This window comes from Chelonoidis abingdonii, chromosome 25 (genome assembly GCF_003597395.2).
Source record: "Chelonoidis abingdonii isolate Lonesome George chromosome 25, CheloAbing_2.0, whole genome shotgun sequence".
NCBI classification, from domain to species: Eukaryota; Metazoa; Chordata; order Testudines; family Testudinidae; genus Chelonoidis; species Chelonoidis abingdonii.
In genome coordinates, this window is record NC_133793.1 from 14,782,096 (window position 1) to 14,796,479 (window position 14,384).

Consider the following 14,384-nt stretch of genomic DNA (forward strand, 5'->3'; position numbering starts at 1 on the left):
GAGTAAAAATGCCCCTGACCCCCTAGGTATGTACTCATGAGGCTAGCCTGAACTGCTGTCCATGCTGCTTCAGCTACACTGCTATTTTAGCACGCTAGCTTGAGCACAACTAGTGCATGTCTGTCTACACACGCGGAGAACCACTCTTCCACATATTGTCTAGACCAGGCGCTCTCAACCTTTCCAGACGACTGCACCCCTTTCAGGAGTCTGACTTGTCTTGAGTACCCCCAAGTTTCATCTCCCTTAAAAAACGACCTGCTTACAAAATCAGACATAAAAATACAGAAGTGTCACAGCACACTAGTACTGAAAAATTGCTCATTTTCTAATTTTTACCATATAATTATAAAAATAAATCTATTTCAGTATAAACGTACTTACACTGCAGCGTATAGTATATGAAGCAGTACATACAAGTCACTGTCTGTATGAAATTTTGGTTTGTACTGACCTCATTAGCGCTTTTTACGTAGCCTGCTGTAAAACTAGGCAAATCTCTAGATGAGTTGATGTACCCCATGGAAGACCTCTGTGTACCCCTGGTTGAGAACCACTGGTCTAGACGTACCCTTAGATTAAAATACTTGCAATCCTGGGTTCCTTTAATGCTGCCACCCTTGTCTTCTCCGTCCTCCCCTGGTTGTGGGCTACACCTCATTACATCTTGTCTCTAGTTAGAGATCGTTAGCTCTCCGAGGAAGGGGCTGTATGTCTGTACAGCACTGGCCATGTCAGAGCCCCAAATCCAGGAACTTCCATAATACAGAGTGGTAACTAGAATAGGCTGTGCAGCAACCTCCCTCCCAACTCCTGCCCACTACCTGCACAAGTTGTTCGGTGTGTTGATGAAGCTCCTCCAAGATGGGAAGAGTCTGCTCAGGCAGACAATGCTCGAGGATCCGCTGAATCACACGACAGCCATATGGATGTGTAGATAATGCGAATACCTGCATTCAACAGATACAAGTCAGCACAGGAAACACTTCTATTCATCCCACTTTTTGAAGCTTAAGCATTCTTTATAATTGAACAGAAAAGCGATGGTAAAAACAGTACCATCTTAGTCACTGAATCTGTTCCACATACGTAACCAAAATTATGACTGAATGATTCCTAGTGCTCAGGTCTTCTGAGTCCCACTTTTTTGCTCTATCTACCAGGCCACACTGTGTAAGTAGTAAGGCTACATTTATGTCACAGAATCCACGACTTCCAGAGACCTCCAGGAGATTTTCTGCTTCAGCCCCAGGGTTCCTGTGAGGAGCGAAAGCCTCCTGAGGCTCCCCCCACCTCTTACAGGATTCCAGTGACAGGTGACAGCCTCTGAGGGCCCCCCTCTGCAGAGTTCCAGCAACAGGCACCAGCCTTGCTGGGTGGCCTTGGGCAAGCCACATCTGTGCCTTAGTTTCCCCTTTCATAAAATGGGGATAATGATATTAACCTTCCTTGTGAAGTGCTTTACAAGAGCTGGGTGTTGTTATAGAGACTGTTTTATAAAACTTTCTGCTTTAGCTGTAAAGATACTTTATGTTGGTTATCAACTATAGTTACATGCTGAAAATTGTGTAAGAAGTCGCTCAAAGAAGTGACAGGAAAAAAGCTTAGTGGAGGGTGAAGTACATTCTGTCCTTCAATCAGAACTGAGGACACATAATAAAATACACTGATAACTGAATTTCCTCAACTCTCAGGGTTTATTTCACTACCTTACCATTTCATTGTAGGGATACCAGATGTCAAAGAATCTTCTCCTTTCCCAAAGTATCAGAATGAACTCGGAAGAACTCACCTCCCTACTCATTCTAGAGCTCCTGCTCAACTTGTTATTTAAAGCAATATATTCTCTTCAGCTGTTTAAAACCAATTAACACAAAGCCGCTACTCTATCTGAGCCTAATGGACTATACAATTTTTAATAAAAAGCTTCTTCTTAGTTGAACAAGCACAGAAAAACCTCTTCAAAGGCAGTTAAATTCTGAGATGATCTTGAGGTGCTATGTTTACTCTTTCAGTATAAAGTCCAGATGGAACTGGCTCACTTCACAAGATGAGAGAGGATTTTTCTAACTGCCATTGTCTGGGATCTAAGTTTCTAGCTATACTCTTTCTGACTTTTAGATTGTCTCCTGCATTGCTACTCTACTGGAAGAGTTAGAGCGTAGTTGGCTAGCTTGCTAAGGAACATGGCTGGCTAGAATCTTGCTTGCTGTCCCATAGGTGACTGGCTTTGCAATGCTAATAGTAATAAGCAAACTGGGTGTGTTAGTAAAGATAGATGCAACTTGAAAACATCCACAGAGCAGACTCAAGGTATAAGGTGGTGGTTTTTTTAACCGTTGCTTTTCTAACCAGAAGTGCACTTTAAAATGTAAGTGAAATTATGACTGAAAGATTCCTAGCATCAAAACGAAAACTCACTTTCAGGCTGGGATTTCATCCTTCAGTTTCAATTCAAAGCCAATTATGGTAGCAGAGTTGGAGACACTTAAAATAGGGATTTTATAACGAAAAGGTCAAGATAACTGAACTACAATAGCACAAATAAAGAATTCTACATAATTAAATGGTTATTCATAAGTATACTAGCCAGAAGTTCCAGGAATGGAATGGGGCAGAAATGGCTCTCGCTCTCTGGAGGCAAATTAAACTTCCTGGCCCACAACTGGACCCCTGAGAAAGCTTTATCAAAACAAATGTCATGATGAAAATGTATTAGTCCAGCCACAAAGCACACTCATCATCCTAACTAAGACGACTGACGGAAAAACACTAATTGTTCACCCACCAAGCAAAATATGACTTGTTCCAGGGAAACAGATTTGTACAAGGTTGCTCTATGTGATATATCTGCAGGCAAAAAGACAATGCTTGTGACTGACGAGGTGTCCAGCCATATTTTATTGCTAAATTCTTCCCAAAGGTGTTTGCAGGAAACAAAATGTTAAAGCTGAAAACCCAAAGCTCTGAGTGAGTTATAGCATCTAAGCTTCTGTTCAAAGCGATACTAAATAACACAAATAATGAGGCTCAACATTTTATTTCTAGCTTCTCAAGAACTTACCTGCCCCTTAAATGCATCAATGATAAATTGCAGGGACTGAGGCTGTACACACTCAATACACTTCTGCACCACGTGATTACCATTCTGGTCTTTCACACACTTCAGTACATGGCCATCTAACTCCCGGACCATCTCATTCTATTGGGAAGAAAGACAGATACAAACAGAAAGCACCCCCGGAGTTCAGAGCCGACAAATATCCATGCAGAATCTTCATTAATAACCAAAAAAATCCCTACCCTAAGGACATCCACGCTAACTCTAAAGTTTAAAAGTCCTCCATGAAGAACTTAGTTGTGTCTCATCACTATGCAATGAAAGTTTTCCAATAGCTGATGATGCTGTCATGATGCTATGCAGTAAGCTTACTGTGCTACACAGATAACTAATAAAAAGCCATTTATGATTACAAACTTAGGTGAAGTTGTCATCTAGTTAAGGAACAACTGACAAGCATCCTTGTCTCAAACATCTATATGCACTGCAGTTAACATTCATATGAATAATACAGAATGCAGAGAACTTGCATTCAAAAAATCTGAAGTGAAACTACATGAGAAATACTTTAGCCACTAATGAAATGCAGCCATCTCTGGATAATTATTCAGAGCACAGTAATGCCAAACAATAGCACAGGACAAAGTGAGTGGAACTTAGGTAAGATTAATCTAATTATAATAGGCATTTAGGTGACAGTGGAGCTAACAGCTCCATTCTTCTAAAACATGGTTTGGAATCTATAAAAACAAAGAACGGTCAGGATTTCACTTTTACAACTGAGCCAAATGATGCCACTTTCAGGGTCAGAGAACCTCTTCACACCATCCTGGGACATTAATTCAGCAAAGACCTAGACCGACAGTAACTTCTCTTGGGCCCACATCACGATTTCTTGCAGCACAATTACTCCTTCCTATCGCTGTGCTGAAGGAATAGCTCAGGCCTGACCTGAAGGGAATATACTTATAAATTAAAAACTGAAATGGGCTTTAATAAGCCAATGAAAGATTCTTAAATTGTGATTCCTAAAAATCTTTGGAGCTGGATCATGCACTGCATTTCTCATTTTAAATATCGACATTGTTAATGAAATCCTGGATGAGGAAATGGGACCTTTGCCAGCCTGTTCGCAGCAGAATCTAGGATGTCTAATACTTGGTCTCTCTGGCTAATGTCTTGGAAGGAATAAAGAATTCCTCCCAAATACGCACCAGTGCGTTACATAGATAGCTGATGTTGAAAGGCAGGATTCTGACTCCTACATTAATGCAGCAAGGTCCTACTGAGTGCTAAAAGGCAACACCTTGGGAACTGTTTGCTTGGAGGGATTTAAATAGGTCTGCAAATTCATTATCAACCTCTCCACGTGCCACATTACAATGTGATTACAGGGAACACTGGAAATTGTTTAACTGTGAGATGGCACAGTCTGATGACACTCCTTGTCTGCAATGGATCCACAGAATGTCACACACTTATCATGCATGTGAAACATCACATATATATCACAAATCAAATCAAAGAAAAATCCCTGACAGACAAAAACAACACATCAAGTACCAAACAGCAAGAAACATTCAACATCAAGAAGAAAGTTAAAATGGAAACTTACAATTACCTGCTGGTCTGGGGGGATAAACTCAAGAGCCTTCTGGATAACTCTACAGCCGTACATCTGCAAAGCCAGGGACAGAACGTGCCCACGGATACGTTCTGCCAAGGCCAACTTCTGATCAAGACTGCCAAACTAGAAAGGAGACAGACACTGTTGTTCTACCATGCACCAAACCCTTGCGTAGACCAGGAACAGATTAGGAGAGGAGGGGCAGTAAGCAGTTTGTAATGGTAAAGTCTCTGGTTTCGCATTTCAAAGCTCAGGGGAGCATGTTGAGTCCCTGAAAGAACTGCATGCTCTCTGGGCGTGTACCATACGGGGAGGTGACTGTGTGTGTGTCAGACATGTCTGATACATTCACCGGAAGTCAAGTGGCAAAGGTACTGAACCCACCACATTCAGACATATATAGCAGCTGATTAATACAGTGACACTGAAATAGTTCCTGGAAAGACCATGTATTCCATGATCCTGGAAGCAAGTCCAAGTGACCTGGGAGAAATGGAGATTCCAGGAAGGAGAGGTAGGATAATTTATTCAGCTTTGCTGCTTCGTAGAACCTCTACTTCAGTAACAGTGGGACTAAAAACACGACTTGCAGACTAGCTGAGTGATGTGTTGCAGATACAGTAGGAAGGAACTCCCAACAACACTTTCTGCCTTAGCCTGTGGTAACGTTCCATGTCCAAGAGGTGCATGTGCTTGAAAAAAAGAGGTAAGAGTATGAGTGACCTATTAGGAGCCTAAAGGAGTTACCACCCAAATCCTAATGAAATTCAATTACCCTCTTAAACCCCTTTGAAAATCCCAAACTCAATTTGCTTTCCTATTTAAACAAAATGCTCCCTCCTAATTATGTTGTATATCAGAGAGACAAGGTGAGTGAGGTAATATCTTTTACCGAAACAACTTCTGTTGGTGAGCAAGACAAGCTTTTAAACTACACAGAGCTCTTCCTCTTCCCTCCTAACCACAACCAAGAAGGAAGCAAACCAGCTTTGTTAAGATGCAGTTCACTGGAGAGATTTACACTTTGTTCCTAAATATGTGGCATATGGACAGTTCAGCAGTGCCAACATGTGCCTTTGGAAACAGAGGCAAGTGATGTCCTTGTAGAGGATCTAGGCACAGCCAGATGGGAGAATTTTTAAAAAAAGATATCACACTTGGTGCATCCTAAAAGGCAAAAAAAGTACTCTTCAGAAGTGTTTAAGAGCCCCAGGTCTGAGTTACCCCAGTAGGGAGAATCTAGCAGCCTGTCAGTGCTGAGCAATCTCCTACCCTTGCATTTGGTGGCAGGGTCTTTACAGAGCTACCCTCCAGAACCCCAGATTAGTTCCTGTTGGACAGGGACTAGCAAAGAAGGGAATGAAAACTCACTTCAAAGAACTTCTGTATGACGTAATTGCCAAACACATCGACCATCAGCTGGTAAGCGGCCTGCAGGATTTCATTGAACACAAGCTGGCGCTCAGCAGGGGTGGCACGCTCCAGTTTCAGCTGAATAAACCTGAGGAACAGGATTGGTGGGCTGTCATAATTCAAAGGGCTACTGGCACATACTCCCTCACTGTACTCGTTCTACTAAAAACCTATCTCAATGCCCCATGTTGCTCAAAATAAACCGAGTTCTATTCAGTGCCTATTTGACACTCTAGGTGATGGCACAAGCATAAATATCCCCAGAATCTCCCTGTTGCACAGCAAAGCACATCCTGATGAAGGGTTACTGGTTACTGCCTGCTTGGACAGCCCTTTGAACACTGGGAGCATGAAGTGATGCAGGTTAACTATGTAATGAGAATGCTCCTATTTACACACACAACATTTGGGAGCAAACACTGTTGGCAGAGCACCTACAAAAAGGAGTGTGAGAGTGAAGCAATTTGGTTGGACAGTTTCCGCTCCTGTGTAGCGCCCCCTTGCTTTTGGGCTTCCGATGTCCACTGCACACCGAGCTGATCAAGAAGGGACTGTCCTAAAAGTGTCATATTGTGTATTATTTTTAATCCCACCTGGATCCATGCTGATCCTGAGAAAACTCCATGATGTGCCCAGCAATCTCCCTGAGCTGTAGGTTAGGGTACCGGTTATTGCGGAAGTCTTCGAGCAGCCTGCTTCGGCCAGAGGGCATGACATCAGACATCCCATAGCGCAGGCGAGAGGAGGGGAACAGTGTGCTGCTGGGGCTGAAGAGGCTAGAGGCACTGCTTGCACTGCGGTACTTGGCTTCAGCTCCAGGGGCAGCGGAGATGTAGCGGCCACTACCATTTGTGAGCCCTCCTGTGGGTCACAAAAATGAGGCTGTTTCAAACGCTAAAGGTGAGCAGCTGAATGCCTGGGCTCCAAACAGAGACAGGAGCTCTGCATAACACTATTTCTATGCTATTCCTAGTCCAGCTGAACTGGTTTTGTGGACAACTGTTCTGGAAGACAGACTGGGCAAACTGTCCCAGAAAACAGTCTAGCTAGGGCTGTGTTTAAGCATGGTTCTTTAACCCGGCACTTTTGTATTTAAACAGAACTGCCTATAGATTTCAGTGGGAAGTCTGACTTAAAACGGATAAGGCCTTTGGATCCTGAGACTGTTTAAAGGAGTCTAAAAATCTGACATGCTGCCAGTTCCATGTCTTTCCCATCTACCAAAATACAATGACTGTCCGCAACCCTTTCCGACTCTCCTAGCCCATCCAGAGCCCATCCTGTACTTTGAAGTCCCTTTTAAGGACTACGTAGTGTAGCAATATGGACAAGTGTGAAAGGGTATCATCTGTATTTCCACTAGTGGCATCCCTTGCTAACGCAATAGGAATTTAGCAGCTTTTAAAGTTGCAAAAGTGAGGCCCATCTTGGACTGTCTCCCCCAGGATGAGGCAGGCAGCCAAAGCTACTTTTACAACTTTAAAGGGATCCTCAGTTACATTTGAAGTGTTTCAGATACACCAGCTCCCAAGTCTCCCTGTCAACTTGTGTGGTTTTTCAATCATATTTTCCTAGTTTTCCCAATGTTTTCCTCTCCTCTGTTGCCGTGTGAAATGAATGACCCACTCAAAATAAACCTACTGTACAAGAAAACAGTGAAATACAACACAATGAGCTGCCAAGTGCACAAAAGAAACAGAATTATTTATTTTCTACTATTGTCTTTCAGTTAGTCATTTTACCTCTTATTGGTTAATGGGAGCCCTACTGTCCCTTCAATACACATTTCACTGGGAAACCTCGGTGAGCAAATATAAAGATTGAAAAGCTTTTAAGCTTTCAAAAATACCCTCGAATGATCATCTCTCTATTAGGAGAAGTGGGGAAGACTTTAGGATTCATCCTACATTTAGGGGATGCACAGGTGGATGGAAAGTGACTTAAAAACCCCCAAACACTGTTTCTTTATCCATAACTGTAAATTCTCACAAAGTTCTATCAACTGTTATGAACTCACTCAGTCCTGTCACCCACTCAGCTTTGCTGAAGACTTTTCCCCTTTATATACAGCAGTGTTGTCTCTCAACCCTTTTGATACCAGGGACCGGGATTCTGCCTTTCTAAACCAGGGACCAGTCATTGAGAAATACTGATATAAAGCAGAGGTTCTCAAACTGTGGTCCGTGGACCACCAGTGGTCTGCAAGCTCCATTCAGGTGGTCCACAGATAGTTCCCTCGCCTAGGCGGCCGCACACAAAAAGACGAAGGGCTGCACACCTAATTAGTGGAGCCGTGCAGGCGTGGCTCCACTAATTAGGTGCCTGGACCCTGGAGAAGACGCATATGTAAGGTGAGGTGGTGGCCTTAGGAATATGGGGTAGGTGAAAGGGGGCAGTGGAGTGAGAAGAAGGCATGGAGGGAATTTGGGATGTGCAGGGCTGCGGCAGCCAGAGAAAGAGGCAACTTTACTCAGCTCCAGGGCTGCAGCTTCTGGGTAGAGACGGCCCTCCTTCCCAGCCCCATCTAGGGGACTGCTGCAGTGGGGGAGAGACCCCCTCCTTCCCAGCCCCATCTAGGGGACTGCTGAGGTGGGGGAGAGAGGGAGAGACCCCCTCCTTCCCAGCGCCAGCTTGGGGGCTGCAGCAGCAGGGGAGAGAGGGGCACATCCATCACATTAGAAAGGTAAAATTACTGATATTAAAATGAGTTGTGTGCTTTCACTTATAGAACAAAAAGGGTTTATTACTATTAAGTTTTTTTTAATATAGCACTTTTATCCAAAGTGTTTTACAACTGTTAGCTAACGGTACAAACAACATTTGGGAAGATCATTAAGGGGTCCACTGGGACCTGCAGCAATTTTCAAGTGGTCTACAAAAGAAAAGTTTGAGGACCACTGATATACAGGACCCAGGCTCCCTCTAGTGGACAGCTGTTGCAATTCATCTTGAGGAACAAGATTTTACTATGTGGTTCACAGAAGGACATTCTTATCCAAGCGGAACCCACTCTGCAAGGCCAGTATGGCAGCAGAGAGGAGCACAGTGCCCAAAAATCCAATAAGGCCTCTCTGACAGGGAGGTGGAGAAGAAAGAAGGCGAGTGATGCATACATCTAGAGGCCAGCCCACCTGAAAAACATGCCTTCTTTTGCCAAGCTTGCAGCTGCCAGTGCCGGGAACAAAATTAACTGCGCTTTCCCATGGCAGTTAGTGAAGAGGTTCCCTGATAAGAAGCATCTTGTGGGAGTCAAGTAACTGAAAATGGTCTCACTGAGTTCCCACTTGCCTGGGAAGAATCTCCTTGATTGTTCACCTTCTTCTGGATGCAAGGGGCATATATGAAAATGGACCATCCTGCACACCCAAGGAGAGAGAAGAGCTCTCTCTCATTTTCTATGTGCACTGTGGCTAGCTGAGCAGGAATTCTGGGAAAAAGTGAGCCGATAGCATTCCTGACTACGGGCAGGTCCAGGAAATGTATGCTTTACCAGCACTCCCTCCCAAACTCGTTCCTATGTAGGTCATTTTCCATCTAAAGTGGCATCTGATGAATACATCTGATGGGACAGTCTGATGGCTACTTCTCTGAGAGATGCTTGCAATAGGGACCCTTCGTGATTTTCATACTTAGCTGGGAAGCCCAAAGTTCTTCATTGTATCGCTCTGGACACTCCAATTGTCCAATCAGACATCCCAAAGTTAAAGCCCACCTCAAACTGAGTCCATGCATACTACCATAATCACCAAGTTCTGAAGCCTAGTGGGTTCTGGGGTCAAAAAGGATCAGCGTGAATTTTTGAAAACTGTTTTTAGAACAGATCGCTATGATGTAGCCCATCCTGAAATGGGCATTCACATGTATGATAGCCTACGATGGAATCAATGAGCTCTTCTCTCTGCTCATAATGCAACCAACCTGGAGCAGGGCGCAGGTGGTTACTTCTTATGCAATGGGAATTTATCAGGAGATTGTTTAAAGGCCGGGGTCGGCAACCTCTCAGAAGTGCCGTGCCGAGTCTTCATTTATTCACTCTAATTTAAGGTTTCGCGTGCCAGTCATACATATTAACTTTTTTTAGAAGGTCTCTTTCTATAAGTCTATAATATATAACTAAACTATTGTTGTATGTAAAGTAAACAAGGTTTTTAAAATATTCAAGAAGTTTCATTTAAAATTAAATTAAAATGCAGAGCCCCCCAGACCAGTAGACAGGACCTGGGCAGCGTGAATGTCACTGAAAATCAGCTTGCATGCCATCCTCGGCACGCGTGCCATAGGCTCCCTACTCCTGGTCTAAGGAATGGCAGATTTATACTCCCTGAGGTGTGCTACGAGATCAAAATCACCATTGTCTTTGTGAAGACTTAGTGTTGATGGCCTGAATGGCATAGCTCCAAAATGGTAATGCTAACCCACTATGGGGAGCCATAACTATTGTGACTCTCTCTCTCTGGTACAGTTATACAGAGGTAGAGGTCTTACACACACACCTCGCTCCTAATTTTAAATCATAAGGGTTAATGTTTCAATTTGAAAGTCTTATTCTTCTGTTGGAGAGGTTGAGAAAGGGCAAACCAGAGACCAGTCACAAAGCCTCACATCTTTTTAGAGACTAAAAATAAGCCATGAATTAAAGCCTCTGACTTCTACTTTGAAGAGAGACAAGGAAAATTGCTTTGACATACTGCTCCTGTACAGAGGTAACTGCAATTGTTGATCTTTTCAAAGGGTTCAATGGGACAAGTGGGATTTGAAGACTGTATGGGAGAGGGGTTCTCCGATAACAGTAAGCAGCGCTAGATTGTGCGGGTAACACTGCAGCTCATTTGATTTCTGGAGCTCAGAAAAAAAGGACCAGATACTGACATTTCGCAGCCTTCTTTCTAGGCTGGGGCATAACTGGGAGTACAAGGTCTCATCGTCAGAGTTGTTGTTGAAGCAAGGTTGGATGTGATCTTGCAGATTCCTGCTGATAAAGTAATTTCTGGTGCAGGTGCAGTGTGAAAGGGCCTACTGGGCAGATTTGTTGTAGAACATAATCCAGTATATAAAGGGCAAAAATCCTCCGGACAAGATCTAGAGAGTCCCTGGAGGAACCGACGTGGCATTATCTTGGTCTATTCTGAAGCCTCTTGAAAAACTTTGCAAGTGGCTCTCCAGAAAGTCTGAATCAATCCAATGGTGCTTGTATCAGACTGGAGGTGGCATCTGCATCCAGTGTTCTAAGCACATATTCCCACAAGCCAGAATTATACAACAGGGAAGGTGAACTGGCACCTGCCCTGTCAAATAAATGACAAGTCTCGGATGGTCTTACCTCCTTGAGCAGGGCAGAGGGCCTGGCTGAGGCTTGCTCAATTTGGGGTTGGAGTGAGAAGACATGGCTCCTTCAGAATGCCTGGGTAAGAGGGAATCGATAGACAGGGAGAGTAAGATGACAGCTTCTGTATCCTGGCTTTGGGTAGTGGGGAGATCTGAGGCTGAAGCAGCTATCCCAGCACTGACTGTGCTGAACCAGTCAAGACACTTCCCACTTCAGGCAGTAACTGTTTTGCTGGGTTTCTCCTCAGCGCCTGCTGGGACGCGGTAGGGGACTCAGGTGTTAATCTGATGGCACTGGTTTATTCAAGAGCCAGCCAGAGAGATATCGAGGTGGTGAATTCCAGATACTCAGGAGCTATGCAAGGCAGGGCACAGGCCTCTGGAGCAGCAAAGCGGCAGCTGCAGCCACACTGCTCTAACTGTTCCTGGAAGCAGCACTTGGAGATTGGGTCACTTGCAGGATCTCCAGGCTGCTCGGAATGGTGGAACTGCTGGAATGAAAGCTATTCCCAGCAGAAGGGCAATGAAAGGCAGCTCTCTGAGAAACAGCCAGCTGTGACTCTCACCAAGGAAGACACTAAACTTGGGCAGGTGGGTGATATGCAGTGGTTGTCCACTAGAGGGCACCTGGAGCCTGTTTAAAAAGCAAAAGGAGTTTTCAGCCCAAACTGTCTTGGAAGCTGCCAGGAAGGGCAGGATTACCCAGCAGTAACACCATACCAGCTGATTAACACTTCTCATTGGTGATCTTTTTGTACAATCTATTGAAGAGCCCTGAAGTGTGCCACTAACTGCAGCAGAACATCCAGCATGAAAACCCATCCCATCAATCACAGCTCAAGACTTGTCTACACTGAGAAATTAATTCAGATTAAGATAGGGTGTGAATTTCAAGCAGAATAGCTATTCCTGACTAACTCTCTGTATAGACAATCTTATTCTGGAATAAAAGCATCCACACAGGAATTTAATCAGGAATAACTTCAATGAAGACAAACCCTAAAGATTCGCCAACTTTCTGAGCACCTCTTTTTCCCAACCCTGCAAAGGAGAGATTACCACACATTACATGTCTACATTACAGCCTCATTATGTGCTACAGGAATTTAAATAGCAAAGTTTCCACCGAGAGGCACAACATGTAAGACTTCAAAATTTGACAGCTCTCTCTCTCCTACACGTCTGCAAGAATCTCTATGTTCTGCAATGGAATTTGAGGTTAGAAGAAAAAAAGTATTTTGTGCAACCTAAGGTAACAGCAGAAACACTACTGGAGAGAGACTGGTTATGTACACTGCACTAAAACCCATGGAGGTAGCGTTACAATAATATATTTATCTTGCCTGTGCAAATATTGTACTTCTGAGTTGTGGTATAATCATCATCTAACTCACGCAGGGCCTCTCTCTTTGTGGGCTATTTCAAGAACTGCTTACCTGCAGTTTGCGGTACTTGGTACTGCCCAAATAACTCACAAGATCACAATGCCAGAAAGAACCAGTTTGGTTAAATATAAGCCGTGTTTCACAGCTACGATATCGTCAGACAGCTGAGAGAGTGGGAATGAATCTTCCTGCTTTGTACAGCACTCAGTAATAGAGAATACGTCACTTCCCAGTTACAAGACCAAAGCTATGACATGGCTCAGGGCATGTCTACACTACAAACTTAAGTCGACCAATGATAGGTCCACATACAGCCACCACAGTAATTACTTAACTTCCTTCTTTCCATGGTGCGCATCCTCACCACGAGCCCTTCTGCTGACTGAAGAGAAGCAGTGGGGTGGGGGCGGATTGAGAGCCAAGGCTCTTAGCTCTGCATAAGAACTTGGCAGCCCCCTTGGCCCTTGGCTCCCCGCTGGGAACACAGCAGCTTCCTGGGCTCCATGCCGGAAGCCCAGGCAGCAGCCAGGCTCCCAGCAGGGACCTGGGCTCCTGGCTCTCTAGTCAATGTCATGGCTCCACACCTCTCGGGCGGGTGGAGTTACTGGGTCGGTGGAGTAGGGCACTTAGCCTGGCTTCTGCCAATGTATCATGTAGACACTGACATAACTCTGTAGTGAAGACCAGGGCTAAATAAAGGACAAACCTGGAACAACTCGTACACCATTTAACCAACAGGATTGCTGATTCTAAACGAAATCAAACCTCAACCTTACCTACCATCATCCCACTGTGGTCCTGAAACAAAGTTGCTTTGCAATAACTTATTTTTTCTTCAAGCTGATACATTGGTAGAACTTTATTCTACATCAAGCTTCCTAATCAGTTTGCAAAAGAGAACAGGTGGTTTAATAATTCCTTATAACTGGCCCAGCTGTCTTATAAACCTTCATTGAGATGACAGTTCCTTCCTTTCCCCATCAGAAACTATTACGCTCTATAGGGGATGAGGCCAGACTCTGCACTAAGTAAAGATGATGAATCCAATGTTATCAGATGATAATTAAATCATCCCCAAACTCAAAGTGAACTGGGCATCCACTAATATGAGGACAGCTTTCACTATCCTGTGAATACCCAAAGCCCCATTCTGCACTCACTGCATGACAGACGAGCGGAAGAAGCTCACTTAATTTTAACACCCAAATTGAGTTTGCATTAAAAAAAAAAATTTTTTTTTAAATCTAAACGGTTAACAAACAAATGTTATGGAGAACAGCCATACGCAGGGAGAGCAAATAATTTGTACAGGAACTGCTCTTCAATCACGTTTCAGCCTGTGTTAACTACTGGGAAGAGAATCAGCCACAGTGAATATGTGGCTAGGAGCAGAGTCTTTTAGGGAGGTGGGGGTGGGGGGAGAGCCATCAGAATTCCTTTCTGGCTGCTTTTAGGAAATGGCATTTGGCCCATTTATTTAGGCAGGCTTATACTTGACTTTTCTTTTTTTTTTTGGTGTGCCCGTCCTTCTTTTCCACTGTGTGTTCAACAAAGAACTACCGTATAGAGCCAT

The 14,384-nt window shown here is 44.0% G+C and overlaps 1 protein-coding gene across 11 annotated transcripts in view; it reads right to left on the reverse strand.

Annotated features, from left to right (window-relative positions):
- PUM1 (pumilio RNA binding family member 1) overlaps positions 1-14,384 on the reverse strand; it is a 121,752-nt gene that overhangs the window by 11,588 nt on the left and 95,780 nt on the right. For 6 of the 11 annotated variants that reach the window (XM_032802226.2, XM_032802221.2, XM_075060811.1 and 3 more), the window contains exons 15-19: positions 6,695-6,962; positions 6,060-6,189; positions 4,677-4,811; positions 3,065-3,202; positions 825-950 (exon numbers count right to left, since the gene is read on the reverse strand). In XM_032802226.2, coding sequence (XP_032658117.1) covers positions 825-950; positions 3,065-3,202; positions 4,677-4,811; positions 6,060-6,189; positions 6,695-6,962 — 797 coding nt within the window. The remainder of the gene's footprint in view (positions 1-824; positions 951-3,064; positions 3,203-4,676; positions 4,812-6,059; positions 6,190-6,694; positions 6,963-14,384) is intronic. The other 5 variants (XM_075060812.1, XM_032802230.2, XM_032802229.2 and 2 more) reach the window with 1 other exon arrangement.